General features: G+C 46.7%; 1 protein-coding gene across 1 annotated transcript in view; it reads left to right on the forward strand.

The window, feature by feature from the left end:
- Positions 1 to 16,349, forward strand: part of GEMIN8 (gem nuclear organelle associated protein 8) — a 46,203-nt gene extending 29,854 nt beyond the window's left edge. Inside the window, exon 4 of the mRNA XM_044286405.1 lies at positions 15,892 to 16,349. Coding sequence (XP_044142340.1) covers positions 15,892 to 16,148 — 257 coding nt within the window. The 3' untranslated portion in view covers positions 16,149 to 16,349. The remainder of the gene's footprint in view (positions 1 to 15,891) is intronic.
- The last annotated feature ends 9,503 nt before the right edge of the window (positions 16,350 to 25,852 follow it).

The following is a 25,852-nucleotide window of genomic DNA, read 5'->3' on the forward strand; positions in this document are numbered from 1 at the left end:
TCTCACTTCTGCCAATCTGGTATTGATGACTTTTCGTGAGGATAGATTTGGTATCTGGTATTGATGTCCTATCCTGAGGATTGATCATCAGTATTATGTCACTGCACAACCCCTTTAAGTACTCTCAGTAATATAACAGCAGATCTCGCCCTCTAACGGGTTCTTCCATCAAGGAAAATGCCTTTCTTACTGGAAGCTGATGTGGTAAGTCTCGCTCCTGGCACTCTTGTCAGACAGAAGGAAGCTGTGGTCAACCAGACATATCCAGGGCCCGTTTAGATGTAATAAATGGGCGGCTCAAGTGCGCCAAAATGCGAGTCGCAATTACAGAGCTCTGTAGTCTAGCAGAAAGAGGGGAGCCCTAATGGATGGACCTCCCATCTATGATGTCCATGTACCTTAGTAGGCAATATGAACAGGGGCTGCCTGTGAGGAAAGCCATTCAAGGCCAGCAACCCCTGGTTTAGATGTTTCACAATTACATTGCGCACATCAAGCTCCTCTATCACAGAGAGTGATTGTAAATGAGGTAGTGTGGCTTGTGAAGAAAATAAATGTAGCCGAGTGTAGAAATTCACTTTCCTGTGGTACAGGTTTGTGTCCTGTACAGATATGGGGTCATTTATAAAACCGGTGTAAAGTACAACTGGCTTAGTTGCCCATAACAACCAATCAGATTCCACCTTTCGTTTTTGACAGCTCCTTTGGAAAATGAAAGGTGGAATCTGATTGGTTGCTATGGGCAACTAAGCCAGTTCTACTTTACACCAGTTTGATAAAAGACCCCAATAGTCTCTTACTAGGCCGCTTACTTTATGTTGTTATTGCTGTCTGATTTCTTTATGTGCAGCTCTCCTTGTATAGGATCTGCCTACTGTCTGCTTCTTGGAAGGTGATGGAATTTGGATTCCTAGGCCTGTTCCTTGACCATGCTAATTTTCTATTTTAATGTGAAATACTGTGTGGCAAGCACACATTGTCTGTGATGCCATGTTCTTCTAGGTCTGAAGCACATTGCTCTGAGTGGGAATACAGCTTGAGCTTTATGGTATCACTGATATTTCTTCCAAGACATGGTCATGTTCAGCTTCCTGTAAAACATTGCAATCCCACTCTTTCAAGTTTCCATAACAACGGTACCAAGAGCTCAGAAAGGCTCCATTGACAGGACTCAATAGGGCCTCTTCAAGTAGGAGAGAACTGGAAGCTCCGAGGAAACAAAGAGGGGACAAACACAGCAAAATAGAGCCACAATGCTGCCTGTATGCTTCTGTATAGATTATATATATTCTCCTTAGTAGTTACTTTCAGTTCCCGCACAAAGCTGCATTGAATATTAACCCCTTCAAGGGGCATAGGTCATCATTAGCACATCAGTAGGGGGTCTAAGTCCTAGCATCCCTGCCGATCAGCTGTTTCAGGGAGCTTTGGTGAGCGATGCAGGCTCCCGGCAGCTTTCCAAGGACAGCGCCGTACATCGTATAGTGGCAGGGCTTGGTATTGTAGCTCAGCACCATTGTCTTTAATGGAGCTGAGTTTTAACTAGGCCGTGTGACCAATGTACAGTGATGTCACTGGCCTAGGAAGACGCTGCAGCGCTCAAGTTCTCTTCTAACAGCTGGTTGGTAGGGGTCCCGTGTGTCACAACCCTGCAGATCTGAAACTGATAACCTGTCCTGAGGATAAGGCCTCATGCACACGAACGTATTTTGTTTGTGTCCGTTCCATTTTGTTTTGTAACGAAGTTACTCCAGGTGCATTCCCTTTTCCATATGTCCACATTTCCTTTTAACTAAAAAATAGAACATGTCCTATTATTGTCCGCATTACAGACAAGGATAGGACTGTGATATTAGGGGCCAGCTAACCGCAGACCGCAAAATACATACAGTCGTGTGCATGAGGCCTAAGTCATAAATATCTTTTCCTGCATAACCCCTTTAAGTAAAAATTCTTTGTGGGGTAAAATGGGGAAAAAAAAAATTCTGACAAGGTTTTTGGGGTTTTAAAATTAGGGCACCCTTTGAAAAAAATCTAAATTTTCTTTACGTCGCTATTTTCTGACAGCCGTAATGACATTTGTTTTGCAGGTCGAACTGTAGTTTTTATTGGTACCATTTTTGGGTTGCATGCAAATTTTTGATCACTGTTATTCAATTTTAGGAGGAGGGGATAAGGTGACAAAATATGGCAAATCACATTTTTCTTTTTTTTTTCTTTTACGGTGTACACTGTGCAGGAAAATATTTTTTTCGGACACAACGATATCTGTTATGTCTATTTTTTTTATATATATTTAAATTTGGGGAAGGGAGGGAACTTAAACTTTATTTTACTTTGAACAATAACTTTTACCCTCCTTAGGGGGCTAGAACTGGGAAATTGGGGTCTTTTTGATCCGTTGTCCCATTCACCCTAATAATAATCTCTTTGGGTGAATGGCATTCTGACACGCTCCCTGCTGAGCTGTGCCTGGTCCAGGCCTAGGAAGCTTCTGCAGTGCCCAGGCTGTCATTGTAACCGATCGGAGCCCCCGCAGTGAGAGCATCATCCCTCTGCCTACCCTCACAGATGCCGCGATCAGTGAGACGTTAAATGACTGGTTTCAGCATCATGGACTTTAGTGGTTTTAGTGCGTTTTGCACCAGTGGTTTTTTTTTTTCCATCAGAGATTAGATGCAAGTCTTATGAGAACTGTAAACCACTACAGCCAATGACTGGTCTCTATGGTGACATTGTCTTCAAGCGGTATGACCCAGCAGTGATGTAGCCTGAAGACTGTAGCTTGAGGCCTGTCATTGGCTGCAGCAGCGCATGTGACCCCATCTGTGCCGGAAGATGATGGGTGGAACCCAGTGATGGGAAGCAGGCAAGTTTAGCTTTCTTCCGGCGTTTTTTTTTTAACATCTCCTCTACAGGGAATAAAACGCTAGTAAAAAAAAATGGTGTTCATACAGTTGTTAAGAAAACCAAGTCTAAAAATGCCATAAAACCTGCATGCGCTATCTTAAAAACTGCAAGTATATACCATATTTTCCACTTTATAAGACACAGCTGATGATAAGGGTACTTTCACACTTGCGTTTTTCTTTTCCGGCACTGAGTTTATCCCTATGCATTCTGAAAGGAGAGCATTCCATTCAGGATGCATCAGGATGTCTTCAGTTCAGTCGTTTTGACTGATCAGGCAAAAGATAAAACCATAGCATGCTACGGTTTTATCTCCTGCCCAAAAAACTGAAGACTTGCCTGAAGGTCGGATCCGGCATTTTTTTTCATAGGAATGTATTAGTGCCAGATCCGGCATTCAAAATACTGAAAAGGTGAAAAAAATTAAATGCCGGATCTGTTTTGCCGGATGACACCGGAAAGACGGATCCAGCATTTTAATGCATTTTTCTGACTGATCAGGCATTTTTAAGACTGATCAAGATCCTGATCAGTCTTACAAACGCCATCAGTTGGCATACGTTTTGCCGGCAGGCAGTTCCGGCGACGGACAAGAATAGGACATGTTCTATTTCTTTGGGGAACGGAACTGCGGAACCATAGAAATGAATGGGTCCGCAATTCCGTTCCGCAAAATGCGGAACGAAATTGTGGACGGGTGACTGGACCCGAAGACTCACTAAAGTTTTAGAGGAGTAAAATAATAATAATAAAAAAAAAAGTTTCATTAGACCTCAGATCAGACCCCCCATATGAGATCCTTTGATCAGACTTCCATCTCAGATCAGACTCCCATCAGACCTTTAATCAGACCCCCATATCTAACCTCAGATGAGACCCCCCGTCAGACCCCCAATATCAGCCCTCCATATCAGATCTTTAGATCAGAACCCCATTAGACCCCCATATCAGATCCTCAGATCAGAACCCTATTAGACCTGAAATCAGCCCCCCCATATCGGATCATCAGATCAGACTCTCCCGCTCTGCATGTCTGGCGGTCCTTCCTGTACTCACACTCTCTGGTCTTCTTCGGGCCCTCTCTGCACCGTGACCTGGCGCAGTCAGGCCACTGCAGGGTGGGCCCAGAGGAGACCAAGATGGGGTGAGCACAGGCAGTGCTTGAAGCGCATCACTTCTCGCGAATCCTGCATACTAGTGAGCGCTGTTTTGTAAAAAGCACTGCCATTTCCCCCCACAGACTTTTGTTGCCGGTATATTATTGTGTAGAATGTGTTGATGTCCATGCTGCCAATACTTTGTGAGGGGAATACAACTTTATATTCTGCTAACCTGGGCAAAAAAGCAGGATTGGTAAAATGTAAGGTTTGTGCACCCATTGAGGGAAATTTGTACCTTACATTTGATGGATCCATATGTATTTTTACTTTTATATCACAAAAAATATGGTGAAAATCTGTTCTGTGTGAAATCCCCTGAGAAAACAAAGAGGGGGGGGGGGGGGGGGGTCTGTCTGGAGAAGAAAAAAAGTTCAGTCTCCAGAGGCTGTGAATCTGTGGAATCGTCTATCTCAGGAGGTGGTCACAGCTTGAACTGTCGATGGCTTCATATAAGGCTTAGATTTATTACAATAAAATAACACTTATGTAACTCTATATAATTCATTTTTTTCTCTATGCTAGCTGTATTTGTCACCGCTGTTATTCTTCCGTGGTGATCTATAAATTCCTAATAACCACACTTCTTGTGAATGTATCTGCATGATATTTTCATGTTTCTTTAGTCCTATGTTTAAGACAACTGTTTAACTGTTCCCATGGACCTCCTGCTGGAGTTATGTATACTTTTAATATTGACCAGGCTGTAGTAGAATTTTCTCAGCCTCCCCCTTCCCAGAGGAAATATGTGGTAAGCTGTAATTTACACCAGTTTAAAGGACAACTGTCACGTTTAGACCCTAATTTCAACTTTCATATATGTAGTTACTAATAACATGATATTCCAGAATCAGTTACTATTAGACTGACTTACCCCATATTTAAAGGGAACCTGTCACCATGATTTTGCGCATAGAGCTGGGGACATGGGCTGCTAGATGGCCACTAGCACATCTGCAGTACCCAGGTCCCATAGCTCTCTGCGCTTTTATTGTGTTGAAAAAAAAAGTTTAGATTGATATGCAAATTACCTGATATGAGTCCTGTAGCCGGAGAGGAGCCCAGCACCGCCCCGCGTCCTCCGAATCTCCTCCTTGCTGGCTGACGTCACAGAGCTGGAGCGCCGAAATCTCGCGATGCGCGAGCTAGCGCATGTGCAGTGTCGGCATCATGTTCATTCCCTGTACTGGCATCAGCACAGGGGACGAACTATGCATGCGCTAGCTCGCGCATCGCGAGATTTCGGCGCTCCAGCTCTGTGACGTCAGCCAGCAAGGAGGAGATTCGGAGGACGCGGGGCGGTGCTGGGCTCCTTTCCGCTTGACTCATCTCCGGCTACAGGACTCATATCGGGTAATTTGCATATCAATCAAAACAGTTTTTTAACACAATAAAAGCGCAGAGAGCTATGGGACCTGGGTACTGCAGATGTGCTAACGGCCATCTAGCAGCCCATGTCCCCAGCTCTATGCGCAAAATCATGGTGACAGGTTTCCTTTAATAAGATTCAGCCCTTAGCAACCAGTCTGCATAAAACTGCAATTTCACTATTCAGTTAAGATGGCCACCACTGCCCTCACCCTGAGGCTAATCCCCCCCTGCACTCACTAGCCAGTAACAATAGCCCCCCAAAAGTGTCAGTAACCAGAGCCCTCCCCCTAAAGGGTTAATCTCCTGCAGCACAAAGGGGTCCTCTTACCACATGTTGCTTTCATTTATACACTGAGCCGATGGCAGATCTCTGCGCTGCTTCGGCTCTGCATTGTCCCAGCTCTGCTGAGTGAGGGAGCGTCTGCCAAGCGCAGGGACAGGGAGAAGTGCACACAGCCCAGGCACTGTTATCAGCTGCTGGGGAGGACCTGGCTTTAATCATTTACTTACAGTCCCTGGCTGTCAGTAATCTGACCTTGCAGGCTGCGCTTCTGCGTCCTCCATCCTTCAACACATAGACGGACCATGCATAGCAACCTGATTTTAAGCACAGGTAAAAGTAGGCAGTACAGGTAACAAAAATGTGGAATTAAGGGGTACTTGAATACACAGTGAAAAGTTGAAATAGGGCCACCAAGGAGATATTAATCACCACAATCCAATACTCAAAAAAATAAAATAAAGATACAACAGTTATACTTTAAGCTTAAATGCTTCCTTTTTATTTCATCTTTATGAACATGTTAGTTGCAGTATTGTAGTGCCTGTGTGAAGACCCAGTACTTCTTTTTTTAATCATTGGACATGGTGACCCATATAATGCACTGTACATTCTCTTCTGGGGTTACCGTATAGATCAGTTGTCTATGGTCCCTTGCGTGCCTTACAACAGTAGGGCCTTACTGGTGACCCGGGCACAACCTTTAATCACATGTCATGATTATTTGGCACCGTAGTATAGCCTTTGTTGATATTCTGTACTGTCTTTAATATTTCATAACATATACCCACTTTTTGGTCTTTTGTGCTGTCCAGGCATCCTGTCCATAAAATGGCTGCCGATGGAGGGTAATGTGACCAGACACATCACTCAGCCTTCTCCATTCAAATACTCTGCACTTGTCGTCTACACTTTCACTGTTGGGAGTTTAGTGCAGGTGTAGTGTGTTTGAATGGAGGAGGCTGAGCGATATGTCTGGTTAGATGGCCCTCTATTGGTCATGGACAGGACCTCTATGCGGGCCAAAAAAGGGGCATGGCTTATAAAATATTGAGAACTGCCCATAATATCAACAAAGGCTATATTAAAGAGGTTGTCTCATCATGGACAATGGGGGCATATCACTAGGATATGACCCCATTGTCTTATAGCTGCGGGGACCCGCACCTATATTGAGAACGGAGCCCCGCAAGTGAAGTAGGGCTCGGCTATTTCAGTCAGCCCCGTAGAAATGAATGGGAGCGGGGGGCCGCGCATGTGCGGTACGCTCCCATTCACATCTATGGGGAGCCGGCTTGGTGGTGGCCGGACCGGAGTCCTCCAGCCACCACCTTGGGGGTGCCCCGTTCTTGATATAGATGCGGGTCCCAGTGGTGGGACCTGCACCTATAAGACAATGTGTGCATATCCTAGCAATATGCCTCCATTGTCTATGATGAGACAATCCCTATAAGTTTCATGTAGTCATCTTGCATACACATTGGTGAACAGTAGCCAGAAAGTGGCCAACTCCTTTAAGGTTGAAGATTTGTTGAGGCTAGCGCAACTGTACAAAACCACATTCACGTGTGCTTTTGATTATTCACTTCATTTTTATTTTTTATTATTATTTTATTATTCAGATAGTGCTGCACAGAATTAAAAGGCAACCTGCCATGAGATTCATGTGGACATAGGTTTAAAATGAGCCAAGTGCAGGGATAAGAGTCATCTAAGCATCTCTCTTCCAACTTCTCCCCGCTTGGCTCTGCCTGATTGACAGGTTTCTCTTTATTTGTATATATGGCAAGTGGTGAGAAGCAACCAGAAGACTTGATTTGATATGCATTGTTTGACCTTACACTGTTTTTGTTAGTAGGTTACTGAAAAATCTGTAAACCATGCTGCATCTGAACATACTCTTATACGAGCCCAAGTGGAAATATGGCCCATATAAGAGTAAATGTAAAAAATGTCATTGTTTTTGTAAAAAAAAAAAAATGCACCAAACTTCCCTATGCTTATCTCCTTACATCTGTCATCGGAAAATAGTTGGGAAGCCCCAATACACATTAAGTGGCCTGCCGGCCCTGCCAAGATCAGCAGGTTCAGCCAACCTTTACATAATGTGTATGACAAACTTCATGACTTGGGCTACATGTGTACAATTTGGTTGTCTTCTGATGGTGGCGTGGGGCCATTACTGTGGCTTGTTTTGTGCAGTTGTTCTGATGATGACCTTTCACAAATTCAGTGCCAGGACAGGTTGGTTTTGGCAGGGAAAATATAATTTTTGGCAAAATTTTTCTTTTATTGACCATTTTTTACAAAAGATGATTTGGAGAGGTACATGACACATACTGTACAGTATACCGGTTTAAAAGAACCTTGCTGTGGCCAACGGTAGCCTGCCGTAGTCACATTGCATTGTATGTCAGGTCATCCTGCAGTGATGAGGACAGTTAAGGACCTTTTGCATGGGCCAAGGATCGAGTCAATTATTGGGAATGAGCATTCGTAGGAACTCCTGATAATTGCCCTGTGTAAATCTGACAAATAAAGCTGTAATTTGACAGGTGAGATGTCTGTAGGAGGACAAACCATTGCAGTAGCGATCACTTGTCTCCATACAGAGGGGATAATTATCTCTCCTCTGCTCAATGAATTAGTCAATTATTGGAAATGAACGGTCCATTATGAATCAATGCCTGTGCATCGGCCCATAATAAAAGAACCTTACGTTTATTTCACATATGATTGATGCTCTGGAATTGGATGTGATTTTATGAAATCTCAATGTACCCAGTGGATTTCCACCAGAGATTCCAGCCTGTGCAGTGTATAGGTGAAATCCACTGCAAATTCCATGCTAATTTCACATCAAATGTGCCATGGATGTACCCTAACTATAATGTGACCCCAGTTATCAGTAGCACTGGAATGGAGCTGAATTTGAAAAGCAAAAAAGCTATAAAAAAAAATTAACTTTTTGATCCGCTTGAGAGGTAAAAAAAAAAATGTATTGTATTACTCAACTTTCAAAAAAAAAAAAAATACATAAAAAAACACTCATTTGTGTCCTCAACATAGATCTCGGCTCGTGGACTGATTTAGTACATGGTGTGAGTAAGTTTCCATTTTAGTTTGTAATGCAATGATAGCATTAAACCCCTTTAACACGCTGCTTGGCAGATCTGCACATACACTGGTCTGACAGCTAAGACGGTAATAAACACGGAGACAGACCTTATTGTGATAGAAACATGTTTAAAAAATTAAAATCAAATATTCTCGCTGTAAGAAATTGGGTTGTCAGGAATTGGCTCAAGGCTTGGCAGAGCCACTTCATTTTTTCCACTTGATGCTTTCCTTTTTCCAACCTGGCACTTGCAATGCAAGAGATTTTGTACATTCCCACATCCCACCTCCCACTTCCCCCTCATCACCCTTTTGTATGCTTTAACTGTGCATCTGCTGCCATTTACTAGGGAAATTATGACTCATGCCAGGATTTGTTGTGTGCTTTTTTTTATGGGTCCTCTGAATTCATCTCGTGAGGAACGCTAAAGAACAAACTGACTCTGACCTCCATACACACATAGTATGTGCCGCTGTTCTCCTAACAATGTAGACTCCACCATGTGTATGGTAACCTTTGGTTTTATGGTCAGATAACAAAATGTAAATGCTGTATTAGAGCAAACGATCCTGCAGGCGATTGTCGGGAGAGAAGAGTTCCTTCCTGACAATCACCTGCTCGGTAGTGGAGGAGATCACTGCTATTACATGCAGCGATCTCCTCCACTGTATGGAGACAAGGGATTGCTAATGCAATCGCCCTTCCCCATACTGAATCAATGTTTGCCGGCAGCAGATTGTGATTAGGCAATGTTAAACCTGTTAAGATTCCAGTTGCCAAATGAACGACCATTTGCTCGTTTAACGAGTAACCGGTGGCAGTATTACACTGCCAGATGACCGTTAACGAGTGTTATTGCGAACGCTCATTAGCAATAAACTCGCCGACCATTGGCCAATGTAATGCAGTGTAATGAAGTAACCTAATTTGTTTATGTGAGGCACTTCTCCACTAGTTGTCTACAAAATGTCTAGAGCGTCTCCACAGAGCAATAATGTGTATTCACAGTATATGTGAGTAACTAATAACTGTGAAAAATATTATTTGGAGGAGTCATTTTTGCATTGTTACAGTGTAAATATACCACAGCATTAATTGGTCACTGTACTTTAAAGGGGTTATCTGATTTCAGAAACATTTCCCCCCCCCCCCATGTGCCGGGCCCCTCACAGGTAATATATTTACCCTGCTCCCTGCGCCGCTCCTGGTCCCCGCACTGCCGCTGCTGCTTCTCCCTGTACACCGATGAAAACATCCGGTGTCGGGGGGAGCAGCCAATGGCAGACAAGGATGGGGATGAGCCTCTCTAGCGTCACCTGCAATGCTAGCGAGGCTCGTCCCTGTCTGCCCTTGGCTGCTCCTCTACAATGCCGGATGTTTTCATCGGTGTTTCTTGCTGTTTATCAGTCCATGGTAGGAAAAATTGTCTATAAATGGAGAAAGTTCAGCACTGCTGCTACTCTCCCTAGGAGTGGCCATCCTGTAAAGATGACTGCAAGAGCACAGCGCAGACTGCTCAATGAGGTGAAGAAGAATCCTAGAGTGTCAGCTAAAGACTTGCAAAAGTCTCTGGCATATGATAACATCCCTGTTAGCAAATCTATGATACGTAAAACACTAAACAAGAATGGATTTCATGGGAAGATACCACAGAGGAAGCCACTGCTGTCCAAAAAAACATTGCTGCACGTTTACAGTTAGCACAAGAGCACCTAGATGAAACCATAGTTGAATTGTTTGGAAGAAACGCACAACACTATGTGTGGAGAAAGAGGCACAGCACACCAATATCAAAACCTCATCCCAACTGTGAAGTATGGTGGTGGGGGCATCATGGTTTGGGGCTGCTTTGCTGTGTCAGGGCCTGGACGGATTGCTATCATCTAAGGAAAAATGAATTCCCAAGTTTATCAAGACATTTTGCAGGAGAACTTAAGGCCATCTGTCTACCAACTGAAGCTCAGCAGAAGATGGGTGTTGCAACAGGACAACGACCCAAAGCATAGAAGTAAATCAACAACAGAATGGCCTAAACAGAAGAAAATACGCCTTCTGGAGTGGCCCAGTCAGAGTCCTGACCTCAACCTGATTGAGATGCTGTGGCATGACCTCAAGAAAGCGATTCACAAGCGATTCACACCAGACATCCCAAGAATATTGCTGAACTGAAACAGTTCTGTAAAGAGGAATGGTCAAGAATTACTCCTGACCGTTGTGCACGTCTGATCTGCAACTACAGGAAACGTTTGGTTTAAGTTATTGCTGCCAAAGGAGGTTCAACCAGTTATTAAATCCAAGGGTTCACATACTTTTTCCACCTGCACTGTGAATGTTTACATGGTGTGTTCAATACAAACATGGTAACATTTAATTCTTTGTGTGCTATTAGTTTAAGCAGACTGTGATTGTCTATTGTTGTGACTTAGATGAAGATCAGATCACATTTTATGACCAATTTGTGCAGAAATCCATATCATTCCAAAGGGTTCACATACTTTTTCTTGCAACTGTATGTAGTGAAAGGGGAGAAAGCTACTTTCAGACTCCTTTGAGATTAGCCATCGGAAAGAACGTGGAGATCACCATACACAGTAGATGGTCAGTGCCATGCCACTGTAGCAGTGAACACAAATTATTAAAATTCCTATGTAGATGGGTAAGCCATAATCCAGTAACGGTTGCTGTGAGGGGAAATTGGTATCTGCAAGGTAATCCGCCTGATAATATTAGATGTAAAATTGGGATAAAATTGCCTAAATAATGATGCCTACAGAAGAGCATTGAACTGATTACTGTAATGTGTGATACTCTAATTGTATCACTCGCCCCTTTTTCCTCTGTGGCCAGAGTGATGGCTGGACTGAGAGAGTTAAGCGAGACTGTGTGCCATGCTTAAAAGTCCAAAGAGGAGGTTAAAGAGCCAGGGCAGGAATGAGAATTTTCCTGTGATAAGTTAAAGGGGTTGTCCGGGTTCAGAGCTGAACCCGGACATGCCCTTATTTTCACCCCGGCAGCCCTCCTGAGCCTGGCATCGGAGCATCTCATGCTCCGATGCGCTCCCGTGCCCTGCGCTAGATCGCGCAGGGCACAGGCTCTTGTGTTTTCAATAACACACTGCCGGGCGGTAACTTCCGCCCAGCAGTGTGTTCGGTGACGTCACCGGCTCTGAGGGGCGGGCTTTAGCTCTGCCCTAGCCGTTTTACTGGCTAGGGCAGAGCCAAATCCCGCCCATCAGTGCCGGTGACGTCACCGGGCTTCCTGTCAGCCCCATAGAGAGCCCGGTATGTCACCGGAACTCAGAAAAATGCCTTTGCCCTGCGCAATTTAGCGCAGGGCAAAGGAGAGCATCGGAGCATGAACTGCTCCTATGCTCCTGTCAGGGGGGCTGCCGGGGTGAAAATGGAGGGATGTCCAGGTTCAGCTCTGAACCTGGACAACCCCTTTAAGGTATATTACAAAGTTTAAGTTCCCATACTAATTTAATTTATGTAAAGTTTGCTGAAAATACAGAGACCATTTAAGAATGTGATGGAAGAAGGTAATCGGTAAAATTGTGGTTAGTGATGACAAATGTAATAACACAACAAAGTAAAAAGCAGAAAGTAGAGCTGTAATTTATAAGGAAATTTTGAGGTACCAGAATTACATTTTCATTATTCCTATAATACCTATAATTTTTATTCCTAATATCTTTTATAGAAAATGTCTAAAGTTGATGACCTAAATGCAAAAATTAATAGGGTCTCATTGTTGCAATGGGCAAGTAAAACTGTTTTCCTATCAGAAGCTTACCTTTTCGTTTTTTTCAGAACAATTTAAGAAATGAAAGGGAAGCTCTGATTGGATGCTATAGGCAGCTAAGATAGTTTTCCTGTTAGACAGTTTTAATAAATGAGGCCCATTGTGTTGACGGCTTTACTATTTCTAGTGACTGAATTTACATAAAGGCATGACTTTTTTTGTATACGTAATTTATATTAACGGGTTGTGCCAAGTATGGGACTGCCGGAGATAGTGGAGTACAGTATGAATAAATGGAATGGCAGGGGGCAAATTGAGCCTGCCGACTCATCAGGACAGGAACATGGTACCACCCCATTCTCATTTCCAGAGGTCAGATACCCACCAAACAGTTAGTTATCCCCTATTCTGTTAAGCTTTTTATACCACAGTTTAAAGAAAGAGATATGAGGATTTTTTTTATTTTTAGTAGGCTTAAAGGGGTTGTTAACCTTTTGTGGGAATTTTTTGTAGACCCCCCCCCCCCAGAGTGGCAGGGCCTGCGGTGGTAATCATACTTGCCTGATCCCTACTGCTGGGTTTCAGCTCCATTGTCCACAGGTCCCGGGTCTCCATGCATCAACATCCGGTTTGACAACAGATCAGCCATTGGCCGACGTGTCACCCGTGTGGCACGTAACACGGTGATTAAAACCACAGGTCTGGGGTCTGTAGAAAATGTCCACAAAGGTGAGCAACCCCTTTAACTTAATTTACAGTTATTACAATAATTGCAAAATAAATTATCTAGGCCAAAAATGTAATCAAATTCTTCAATAGAGGGGAAACTATTATCACAGACAAAATGAGCAACTACTCAAAAACAGCATAAAAGTAAGTAGTTACTGAAAAGCATTACTTTGAAATAAATAGGGCATTTCAAATTAAAGGGGTTGTGCTCAGGATAGGTCATCGATATCAGATCAGCAGGGGTCTAATCAGTTGTTTGAAGACAAGGCAGCGCTCTGTTTACTAGCTCGCTGCAGCAATTGCAGTGGTAAGCAGGTCTAAGTACAAGTATGGCGTCTTCATTCACTTCTATGGGACAACTCTGTCTGTTCAAGTGAATACTACAGAGCCGTCCCATAGAAGTGAATGAGGACGCCATGCTTGTAACTAAACCTGCTCACCACTGCAATTGCTGCAGCGAACAGATAAACGGAGCAGAGAAGGCAGCGCTAGTACGAGCGCGGCCTTCTCTTCAAACAGCTGATCAGCGTAGCTGTCGGACCACCGCCAATATGATTTTGATGACCTATTTTGAGGACAAGCCCTTTAAGCATTGCAGATAAAAATATTGTCAGGTTTTTATGTATATTATTCTTTCCTCTCTGGTAGTGTATTCGAGTGTTTCTTCTGTGGCCAAAATTCTGGTCCACCTTCTCCGGCAGTTAGTAGTGGACCAGACATACACAGTAGTTTCCCTGCTCCATTCCTCCTCCCAGTGGTGACATAATGAAGCGGCGCATGCACCTTTCTTTTATTCAGCCCTACGTTCTAAATTCATAGAAATATATAGCTATATTACTTCCTAGACCAGTGATGGCTAACCTTGGCACTCCAGCTGTGGTGAAACTACAACTCCCAGCATGCTCCATTTATTTCTATAGAGTTCTGAGAGCAGCCAAGCAAGCGGGGCATCTTGGGAGTTGTAGTTTTACCACAGCTGGAGTGCCAAGGTTAGCCATCACTGTCCTAGACAGTGGAGAAGGAAATTGGGACAAGAGACACATTGCATGCCATAATGCTATTTATTAGTGGAATCGCTGTGGCTGTGTGTGAGGGATTATTTTTTAGAGCTGAATGTAATGATTCTTGTCACCTAGTGATCTGTTGCTTCATTCTGGAGAAAAATTACTTCTAATCCATATTCAGATGAGCAGTAAAGTGCACCAAGGGTGGGTCAAAGTCACTCTGTGTACCCTTGCTCCTCCTACTTCCACTGCCAGCCCCTCCCTCACCTCCTTGATTGACAGGTCCATGTTCAAGCGTAGTGATCTTGCTTGGCCTTGTCAATCAATATGGAAAGGACTGGCAGAGGAAGCAGGGGGAGCAAGGGTGCCCAGAGTGGCTTGGGCCTGCCATTCGTGCACCTAAATGCTCATTGTTGTTTTTTTTTTCCCCAGAATTAAGCAATGGATGGTGGTCCGAATTTGCTATTTGTTTGTATGTCACCCCAGCGTCAACTGCTATAAGTTCAATAACTTTAGATTTTAATAGCTAGATATATTTTCTTTATACGTCAATACTTGAATGTTATATTATTTCAGTGTAATACACGTCATGACATTTAATGATATGTAGTCCAATCTTATCTACGTCTATGTTATAGTTTTTCACTATCATTTTCTTGTGAAACAGAATTATTTTTTGAACTTTCAAAACTTAATAAAAAAAGAATTTAAACAGAATTAAGCAATGGATCACCAACTGAACAGTATCATTACACGTAGGCTACTTTCACATCTGCGGCATTGCGATCCTGCCGCCAATTCTGGCAGAGAATGCCAGGAATCTGCCAGACACTTCTCAGCATTTTTGCTATGTTCCTGCCGCATATCCGCCCCATTATACTTTATGGGCAGTGTCGGATCCAGAGAATTCCGGCAGGCTGTTCAGGCAGAGAACTAGCTGCCGCAGATGTGAATCTAGCCTTAGGTGAACTAGACTTGCATCACATTGTGCCTGGTTTAGCAGTGAAATTCAGGTTAACAGGTTCCTTTTAACAGGATCTGACTGCAGTGCACTCCTGGGAAATTCAGGTAGTTGACGAGCTGCTGTCCGCCCCCACTGAAAGTGAAGAGATGAGCTGGATGAGTAAACACGATAAAAAGGATTACAACTACACTGGAGAGAGCAGCCTTGTTTGCATTGATATTCTTAAAATAACGGTGTGCATTCTCCAGATATTTCTTCTTTTACATTTGTGGAATAACCCTTTAAGAGGCAAAAAGAGCTGTGCTTTAAATGGATAGGATTAATCACTGGTGGAGACCTTTGTAAAACTGCAAAGTGCCATGAACAACACTGCTAGAAGCATCAGAGATGATGACGCTTCTCCGAGTGATTGTGCAGCATCCATAGGTTAGGAGTGTGCTTGTAAAGAGAGAAGACATCATGCAACGGCTGCTCTACAGAAATGGCTTTTTATTGATTTTATGTCGTTGTTATTTTCCAGTTGTGACATATCTAATGCCCATACAGCAGATTGTAGTGATGTGTGGCTAAATGATGAGTATCTATATTTTTACGTAAAATCTACCCTACTATTTCAGAGAGACAGCAACAACTTGAGGACGAAATGCATGAGCAGTACGTAGATGCCGGCCATGATCTGCACATCCCCACTAAAAGATCAACCCAGCCCCCTTCTGAAAGACCCGGAGAAAGGCGTCGGATAGAGATGAAGAAACTCTATGGAGAAGATGCCCCTCAAATCCAAGCCATGGAAACTGCAATGCAACTCAACTTTGATAGACACTGTGATAAAAAACAACCTAAGTACTGGCCGATCATCCCATTAAAGTTATAAGGCTCCGATGGGAACATATAACTGTATGTAGCGGTGATGGTAGAAACCACAGCTGTACTGCTGGGGGTTCAGCAATAGATTTTGTGTCCAGTGTTACTCTCTTTTATACTGGACATTTGAACTGTAAATATGGCTTACAGTCTACCATACTTTTCATGTATGAACTTATTTGAACATGCAAATAAATATAGATTGAAATTATGAAACTGAGTAATGGTATTGCAGACGTATAGTAACTCCCAGCAATAAAGGGGTTGTCCAAGGTATTTTAACTGATGACCTAACCTCTGCATAGGTCATCGGTATCTGATCGGTAGGGACACCCGGGACCCCTGCTGATCAGCTGTTTGAGAAGATGTGACCTCCACTGCCTTCTCCGCGCTGTGCATTGTATAGTGGCTGTGCTTGGTATCACAGCTCAGCCCTATTCACTTAAATGGGACTGTGTGGTGCCTAGGCCACGTGACCAATGAATGTGACCTCACATGGCTTAGGCAAGGCTGAAAGAAGACCCTGGTGCTACTGTGAGCACCATTGCCTTCTCAGTGTCACGACTGTGACTGATCCAGACAGGTCTGGGAGGAGAAGGTCGCAGCGACTTGCTACTCGCGATAGCTTGTGAGTTTGCTCCGTGGTTCAGGGTATGTCATCCGGGTTTTGCCTTGTGAACCTTTTTGTCCTGACTGGGAGTTTGTAGGCATCCTTCTCAGGTGAGTCCTGTCTGCCACTCCCAGCTACTATATTAGTTTCAGTTTCACTTGCAGTCATTGCCAGATATAGTCCTTACTTCCAGTGCTATTCTGACCTTTGGAGGAGATCGTTTGACGGTATTGCTGTGGAGCCCTGGTCGGGCGTGGACTGTCGTTGTTGGGATCACCTTCTCTGCTCGTGACTGGATAAGTCTATGTTATAGATTGTTTGTTTGTTGCTGTCTTCCCCTGTTGTTCTCCTAGACGTGAGTGATGGTGACTAGTGCTCCCATCTGCCTTTCCCCAGTCTAGTCTTGTTAGGGTGACTGAGGGTTTAGGCATCCTGCTCGCCGCACGGGTTCACACCCCGTCTAGGGTATCAGGACAGACAGGTGCCAGCTTAGGGTTAGTCAGGGGTGACCATTCTATTTCCCATCCGTAGATAAGGGTCCCCCTTCCCCTCCGTCTGGTGCGACACGACTGCTGCTGGGATAGCGGTCGTGACACTCAGATAGCTGAGTGTTATCCCCCCACTGATCAGACACTGATGACCTATCCTGAGGATGGTTCATCAGTTCCCATTTTTAGGTAAAACCCCTTTTAATTTAATAATGTGATTTGGGTGTTATATACTGTATTTAATGAGGCAAACAGAGATTGTAGGTAGTTGACACCTCTAATACTGGCAATTGATTTTATAGAGAAACCATTGGGATTTTGGTATGTGTTGGCTTAATTATTTTTGAAGACATCAGTGACAAAATGTATCAATAATGTATCGTAGATAAATGTTAAATCATCTTAAATGGGTTGTCCGGTTTCAAGAGGCATCGACCTGTAATAAAGAATAGATGATTACTTACCTGAAAGATCCTGTGCTGCTGCACCAATTCTCCCGGCTGGGCTCTGCTTTCCTGGCTGCAGCAGTGACGTCACATCAATAACACATGACTGCTGCAGGCAATCACTGGCTTCTTCAGTGAACAGCTGAGGCCAGTAATTGGCTGCAGCAGTCATGTATTGTCGATGTGATATACCCGCTGCAGCCAGGAAACAGAACGCCACCAGGAGAAGCAGCACAAGATATGTCAGGTAGTTAATCATCCTATTCTTTTTTTACAGGTCAATGCCCTTAGTTGTCCTCTTGCCTTGTGAAGTCGGACAGCCCCTTTATTAAACAGGTATGATGTATTGCTTTACATTGTTAAAATTATTCTCACTCATTGTTTGCCAGCATTAAATTTCCCATGGTTTTAGAGGTTTATAGCCTGGATTTATTATTAAAGGGGTTATCTGAGAGAGATATATATATATATATATATATATATATATTTTTTTTTTTTTTTAATTTCATCTTGCCCCCTTGATGTGAATTACAACAGTTGCATTGATGATGATTAAAATTTCCTTACTGGGCAAGGCTGCGCTCCCCGGGTCACATGCTGTAAATTGTGCACGTGATCCTAACCCAGTTAAGAACCCACAATGTACATGGGTTGTACCTGCCTGCGGTTTTTAATGAGAGAGCAGAGGAAGACGCTTAAGGCGGCAGTTTATCTCCCAGGAGAACAAAAGGGAGCTCAAACCCTCCGTTCTCTTTAACTCTCTGGTCCAGATTTACTAATGTGTCTGTGCAAAAAAAAACTTTGTAAACAATGGCACAAATTTGGCGCATCAAGAGGTCCTACACTTTCTCCCAACATGTTCGACAAGGGAGCAGGGCTTCGTGGAATGGAGTGGAGCTTTGTGGCGGGAGGCCTAAGCCACATAAAACTCTGTCTCAAGGTAAGCCAACCAATAGTTGGTATAGAGTCAGAGAAAAGTGTCTCTCCCTGCACCACATGTATCATCAGCCTCAGCCAGTTTAATAAATCTGGTGCAGGTCTAGACTGCCTGTCTACTGTAAACTCACACCATCTTTAGCATTAATCTGGTCCTCTATGCTTTTAGCTGCACATGCGTTAGGCTAATTTCACACTAGTGTTTTTTTTGCGGATCCGTCATGGCAAAAACGCTTCCGTTACAATAATACAACCGCCTGCATCCGTCATGATCGGATCCGGTTGTATTATGTCTTCTATAGCCATGACGGATTTGCCTTGAAGAATTTTGAAAGTCAAGGGGGGACGGATCCATTTTCTATTGTCAGAGAAAACGTATCTGTCCCCATTGACTTACATTGTGTGTCAGGACGGATCCGTTTGGCTCAGTTTCATCAAGAGGACAGCAAAATGCTGCAAGCAGTGTTTGTGTCCTCCTCCAGAGCGAAATGGTGACTGAACGGAGGCAAACTGATGAATTCTGAGCGGATCATTTTCCATTCAGAATGCATTAGGGCAAAACTGATCCGTTTTGGACCGCTTTTGAGAGCCCTGAATGGATCTCGCAAACGGAAAGCCAAAACGCCAGTGTGAAAGTAGCCTTAGCTGTCAGTCGCTGATAGAACAAGCTACATGACTGGTAAACACAGAAGCTCGACCACTGCTGCTGGATTGCAGGCTGGTCATAACCCCTGGAAATGAGCAGAGTATAATGTGATGGGAAAATGAATCAAGCCAGCAAAGGAGGCAATATGGACAATCACAATACATTAGTAAGGGCCTTGTATTAACTTTCTCTACATGATAAATAGCATTTGCTGAAATGACACAACCCCTTCAACATAATGTGAGCCTCCCATTCATTTGCACTTTGGTTGTAAACAGTGCTGTTCTACAGGTTAACCGTGCTCTTAATGCTTTTGTCACGTTGTGCCTTTGGCAACATGGAAAGCTGAAATACTATTTTAGGCTGTGTATTATATCCCTTTTATTCAATAGGCACTTGGTAATCCCCATTTTCCTCAGTCGTTTCCATGACATCACTTCCTAAGACTGACTTTTCTCTGATAGGACAGGAGAGGTTTAAATTCCCTCCCCTTCCCTCCACCACCAGTGTTTTTCCTGTCCTGCCAGAGGAAGGAAGTTCAAAGAGGTGCCGCTAGACCCTCTGGGTTTTCTGGCAGAATCTTTTTTTTTTTTTTTCACTTTTTAATTTAAATTTAAATGTATTTTTCTCGCCCAGTTTCCTTGGGGGACACAGAAGACCTTGGGTATAGCTCATCTCCATAGGAGGCGTGACACTAAGTGAAAACTGTTAAGCCCCTCCTCCACAGCTATACCCTCAGCCTGGAGAGAGAGACTGCCAGTTTTTGCTTAGTGTCCAAGGAGGCAAGACACTCCCTGCTACTGCAGGGCTGATTCTCCTTGTTTAAATTTTGATTTTTACTTTTTTCTTTTCTTTTTGTTCCAGATCATCAGGGACAACAGAGTCGCACTAGACCTCTCTGTTTCTCCCGGGGCCGAGCTGCGCCAGTGCCGGTCTCCGCACTGCTGCCTCCCCCACAGAAGGCAAGGAGGACCAGGGCAGCCCAGCTCCCCTGTATCCCGCCAGCGCAAGGGTCGCCCGCACGCCAAGCCCCTCTTCCAGCGTCCTGCCACTACGGTGCCAGTAGCTGAAGGGGCGACCCTGCTGGAATGGACCGAGGGTGAAGACGGCTATGGTGAGAGATTGGCTTCTCCAGCCCTACGACCCCCCCCCCCCATGGCCCATACTGTGCCTCTCTGAACAGCTTTCATAGCTGTGATGGTGAATGCCTTGCCTCTGATGGCAGAGGTCATGAGTTCGAATCCCTGGACAAACCTTAACCCTTCCACTGCTGGATCTAGGCTGGCCCCTGGGGTGCCGCAAGGCGGCAATCTGCTCCCTGCTTCCCCCCTCCCCCTCCTGGCCCCCATAGGACATGCAGCTGCTGTCCCCCTTTATCTTTTGATGTCCCGCCGGTATATGATACTACGCGGGCACCCGATCTCGGGGTCCCCCCATCTCCTTACCGGAGCGTTGCTCAGGGCCTGGGGCCCGCTCCTGACAGACCTCGCCTCCGGCCGGCATGGACATTCCGGTGCGGCCGGGCGCCGCAATGACCTGCTGGTCCGCCATCGGGCCTGCGGGGCCGCAATTCCGGCACTCCATTTGGGCCCGACTCTTCCGGCCTGCGGGGTGGGCTCCCGCGGCCGGTTTAATGCGCCGCTCCGCCTCAGTCCCGGCGGTATATAATACTATGCGGCCCCGGTCGGCTGGGCGCCGCACAAATTTAGGCCCCGGCTTTACGGCCTACTAGGCCGCAAAATTCTGGCCTTTGTTGGAGGGGGCGGGTACTTCTCCAGGCGCGAATTCTTCCCGCCTGGGGCTTCCTCCGCCCCAGTGGATCGCAGCGCCGGCCCCCAGGCCGGCTCCCTGTTAACCCTTTGGGTGCAGGCCGGCTCCCAATGGGCCTGTATGGTTGGCCACCCCTTTTTTCTCTTGCATCAAGAGAATCTGTGGCCCTATATGGTGGTTCCCCTTTAGCCTCAGAGAGGCTGTTTTAAATAAAAATAAAAAAAAAAAATTAAAAATGAAAATTAAAAATAAATAAAATATGAAATAATAATGAATAAACAGATGTCTAACAGATTCTTGTGGGCTGCGCAGGACGCTGCAGCCTCATCGCAGTAGTGCTGCCTGTCTGCATGCCCCCCTTCCATAGGCAGCATGGTTTCGCGCTCCCAGCCTGCGTCGCTGCCAGGTGCATTTCCCCTTTTAGGCGGTTTCTTGCCCTCTCCCGGGATGCAGCGCGGGCCAAGTGCATGCGGTCAGTTCTGTAGGCAGCATTCGTCACCCTCTCCAGGTATGGTGCCTGCCATGGGCATGACCCCCCCTCCCAGGCGGGATACTGCACTCTCCCTGGCTGCGGGCTGGCCCTGTGTATGACCTTCTTAGGCGGATTGCTGCAGGTTCACCGGATACGGTGCTGGCCATGTGCACGACCCCCTTCCATAGGCGGAACGCTGCACTCTCACTGGATTCGCTGCCAGCCGTGTGCGTGACCCCCTTCCATAGGCGGAATACTGCACTCTCACCGGATACGGTGCTGGCCATGTGCACGTCCCCCTTCCATAGGTGGAACGCTGCACTCTCACTGGATTCGCTGCCAGCCGTGTGCGTGACCCCCTTCCATAGGCGGAATACTGCACTCTCACCGGATACGGTGCTGGCCAGGTGCACGTCCCCCTTCCATAGGCGGAACGCAGCACTCTCACTGGATTCGCTGCCGGCCGTGTGCGTGACCAACTTCCATAGGCGGAATACTGCACCCTCACCGGATACGGTACTGGCCATGTGCACGTCCCCCTTCCATTGGCGGAACGCAGCACTCTCGCTGGATTCGCGGTCGACCATGTGCGTGACCCCCTTCCATTGGCGGAACGCTATACTCTCACTGGATTTGTTGCCGATCATGTGCATGTCCCCCTTTTTATTAGGCGGAAATCTGCACTCTCACCGGATGCGGTGCTGGCCAGGTGCACGACACGCTTCCATAGGCGGAACGCTGCACTTTCACTGGATTCGCGGCTGGCCATAGGCATGACCCCCTTCCATAGGTGGTATGCTGCACTCTCATTGGATTCGCTGCCGGCCTTGGGCACGCCTCCTTCCCTCAGGCGGCATGCATACACTCCCTCTGTCTGTGGTTGTTCTCTCGCCGGTGCGTTGCTGGCCATGTGCATGAACCCCTTCCATGGCGGGGTGCTTGCACTCTCGCTGGATCCGCTGTCAGCCATGTGCATGGCCCCTCTTCCGTGGGCGGTGTACGCACTCTCACTGGATTCGCATTCGCTGCCGGCCATGGGCATGCCTCCCTTCCTCAGGCGACATACACACATTCTCACTGACTGTGTTTGTCTCTCGCCAGTACGTTGCTGGCTATGTGCATGACTCCCGTACATGGCAGGGTGCTCTCACTCTCCCTGGATGAGATGCTGGCCATGTGCATGACGCCCGCTGCACGTGCAAGCGGGCGTCATGTTTACACATCGCACCAGCGCCGTACATGGGTGGAACGCTTGCACTCCCATTGGATTCGGTGCTGGCCTTGTGTGTGACCACCCCTCATTCCATGGGCGGACCTTTGCACGCTCATGAGATTCACGGCTGTCCTTGTACGTGCTGTGCTGGACTTGTACATGTCCCCTTCATTGGCAGAGTGGTTGCACTCTCACAAAGTTCGGTGTTGGGGGAATTATTGCACGCTCTCTTAATGCTAGGATAACCCTGTGCATGTCCCCCTTTCACTAGGTGGACCTCCTGCGCTCCTGCAGGATTATATGGTATGTCCTATGTCTCTGGAGTAGGTACGGCCTTAGGCGTCACCCCCTTTTGGGGTGGGCCTTTGCACTCTTGCCGACTGCAGTTTGCCAGGTACATTTCCCCTCTTTCGGGGCGGACTGCTTACGTTCCATCGCGTGCCATGCTAGGCTTATGCATAACTCCCTTTCAGGTTGCACTTTGCACTTCCATAGATGCTGGGGCACTCTGTGGCTGGCCCTCTTCTCTGAGTGACTTTTTTGCAGGGAGCGGCCGTTCTTGTGCGTTGTTTGGGCCGTTTATGCCTTCTCCTCCCGTAGGTGGGTTGGCCTTCTCACTGCTTACGGGGCTGCTCGTACGTATGCTTCCCCTCCTTCCTGCGACATCCCTTTGTTCTCTTGGGTTACTTGCCGCAAGCCTTGCACTCGTCTCTACAGAGATCGTTCTGTCCACCTGACCCGGAGGGCTCTGTGCTCTCTACTGCACCGAGCTGGGTGGTACTCATTCATTTCGTTGGCCCTTCCTCCCGGGAAGTGTTCGTGGTTCCTAGATGCGTGCTGTTGTCTGCAGCGCCCCTCGGATTCTTCGTTGGCTCTGGCGGGACTATGGTTCCTTCGCCTATTACCATTTCCTCCTCTTCGGATGCAGTGTGGTATGAGTCCTTCCTCTTGGCGCCCTCTACGCTTCGGTCTGATCTGCTACCAGGTTCGGACCACTCTTCTCGGGAAGATCACCCAACTTCTCTTGGATGCTCTATTACCCAGGTCCGGAGGACTTCCACCTTGGGTTCTTCAGGGTATTTGCCTTCTGCGAGGCGGTGAACCTGGCGTCTCACAGTGTAGCAGGGTTCTGCTTTTGGGCTGTCCTATGACTTCCCTGCTGCCCACTCCTCCTTTCGGTTGGGGGGTGTGATGCCGGCCTCTGTCTCGACTACCTTGTCTTGCCGGCTCTGTTTGGCTCCCCGTTCGGTACAGATCACGCCGATGTGGCTTCTGCCCGGCCAGGCTTCAGAGGCTGTTCCTTCACTGTCCTCCCCTCTGGGGGGAGCATGGTTGTTCATGTGGATGGTTCCGGTGTTCCTTTGGTCGTACTGTCTCCCTTGTTCACACTGGCTGTATTAGCTGTGTGCCTCTTGCTGGGTCTACCGCGTTCTGTCCTCCCGCTGGGTGCAGATTGCGTTTTCCATTCTAGGCTATGGTCCTGCTGTAGACTTACCTTCTTGGTAACTTGGGGGGACTGCCCTTCGGTCCAGATTGTCCTTCGATCTCCCACACCAGGACTGTAGATAGTCTTCCTGTGGTGGCTACATAAGCATGGACTTTAGCCTGTCTTGTCCTGGCATCTGGCGGATGCTGGGCGGACCCTTCGGTTCCCTTCCGTCTGTCCTTCTGCTCCCCCACTCCGGGTGGATACGGGACAACGTTGCTCGGAGGCCGACGGGACCAGTTTTGCCGACCCTTCTGCCCGTGTTACTGGTCTGCGCCTGGTCACATTGGGTTTTTATCCGCTTGCCCAGGTGACTCCAGCGGGCTCGCTATTGTTCGCTCCTGGCTGTGTTTCGTCCAGGATCTGTCGTTGGACTTAGGGTTTTTTGTCTGGGTGTCGGTGGGTAGCTGGGCATTCCCCACTCTGCCCTTCTCCCCCCCATGGTTCTGTCTTTCTCCAGTCCGGCCTGGACCTGGGACTGGGACTCCTTTGCTTGAAGTGTCAAGTGTCGGCGCTGTCCTTCCTCTTCCAGCGTTCCCCGGCCCTCGGGGCCTGTCCAGACCTTCTTCCTCGGAGTGGCTCTTTGGTTCCTCTGTACTGTACTCTCGGCGCTCCAATCTTGTCCTTGGAGCCGTTACAGGAGTTCTCTCTACCCCTTCTGTCCTGTACGGTTGTGTTCCGTATCAGTCGTGTCTCTGACGGGTGCCGGAATGGCCCCTTTTTTTGTTACGAGCTTTGTCTTTTCCAGGACAGGGCTGTTCTGCATCCCGTTTCTTCCTTCCTTCCTTCTGAAGGTGGTGTTTGCCTTTCGCTTCAACACCTCACCTATTTGGACGTTGTTTGGGCCTTGCCGTTTTTACTTGGAGATCTCCGACTCTTGCAGACGTTCGGCCTCTTGGGTTTCCAGGAGGGCTGTGCATAGGGTTGACAGACTCCAGGGTGGTTTTCCTCCGCTTGATCAGATTGGCTATTGCTGAGGTTACCGCACCAAGGGCAGGATTCTGTCTTTGGTGTCACCGTTCCTTTCACCAGAGCGGTCGGTGCCTCCTGGGCCGGAGGCATTGGGCTTCGGCCGTGCATCTGGGCACGGCGGCCACAGGTCTGCCTTGCACGCCTTACTGAGTTCTACAGGGTGCATACTCTGACTTTGGCAGATGCTGCCTTACCCCGCCTGGGTTTACAGGCGGCGGTTCATTGATGCCTTTCGGGTGCTTCACCTTGGTGCTGTGGTCCCTCCCCCTTTTGGACTGCTTTTGAACGTCCCAAGGTCTTCTGTGTCCCCCAAGGAAACTGGGCGAGAAAACGAGATTTTTGTATAACTTACCAGTAAAATCTCTTTCTCGCTCTTTCCTTGGGGGACACAGCACCCACCCATTCATTGTTTTTTCTCTGTACGTTTTCCAAGTTTTTTGTTACCCGTTGGGTAGTTGGCTTGTTGGTTCCTTGTTGGACTTTGCCTTTTCTCACTGCTTGGACACGCAACTGGCAGTCTCTCTCTCCAGGCTGAGGGTATAGCTGTGGAGGAGGGGCTTAACAGTTTTCACTTAGTGTCACGCCTCCTATGGAGATGAGCTATACCCAAGGTCTTCTGTGTCCCCCAAGGAAAGAGCGAGAAAGAGATTTTACTGGTAAGTTATACAAAAATCT

This window comes from Bufo gargarizans, chromosome 3 (assembly GCF_014858855.1).
Source record: "Bufo gargarizans isolate SCDJY-AF-19 chromosome 3, ASM1485885v1, whole genome shotgun sequence".
In the NCBI taxonomy this organism is placed as follows: Eukaryota; Metazoa; Chordata; class Amphibia; order Anura; family Bufonidae; genus Bufo; species Bufo gargarizans.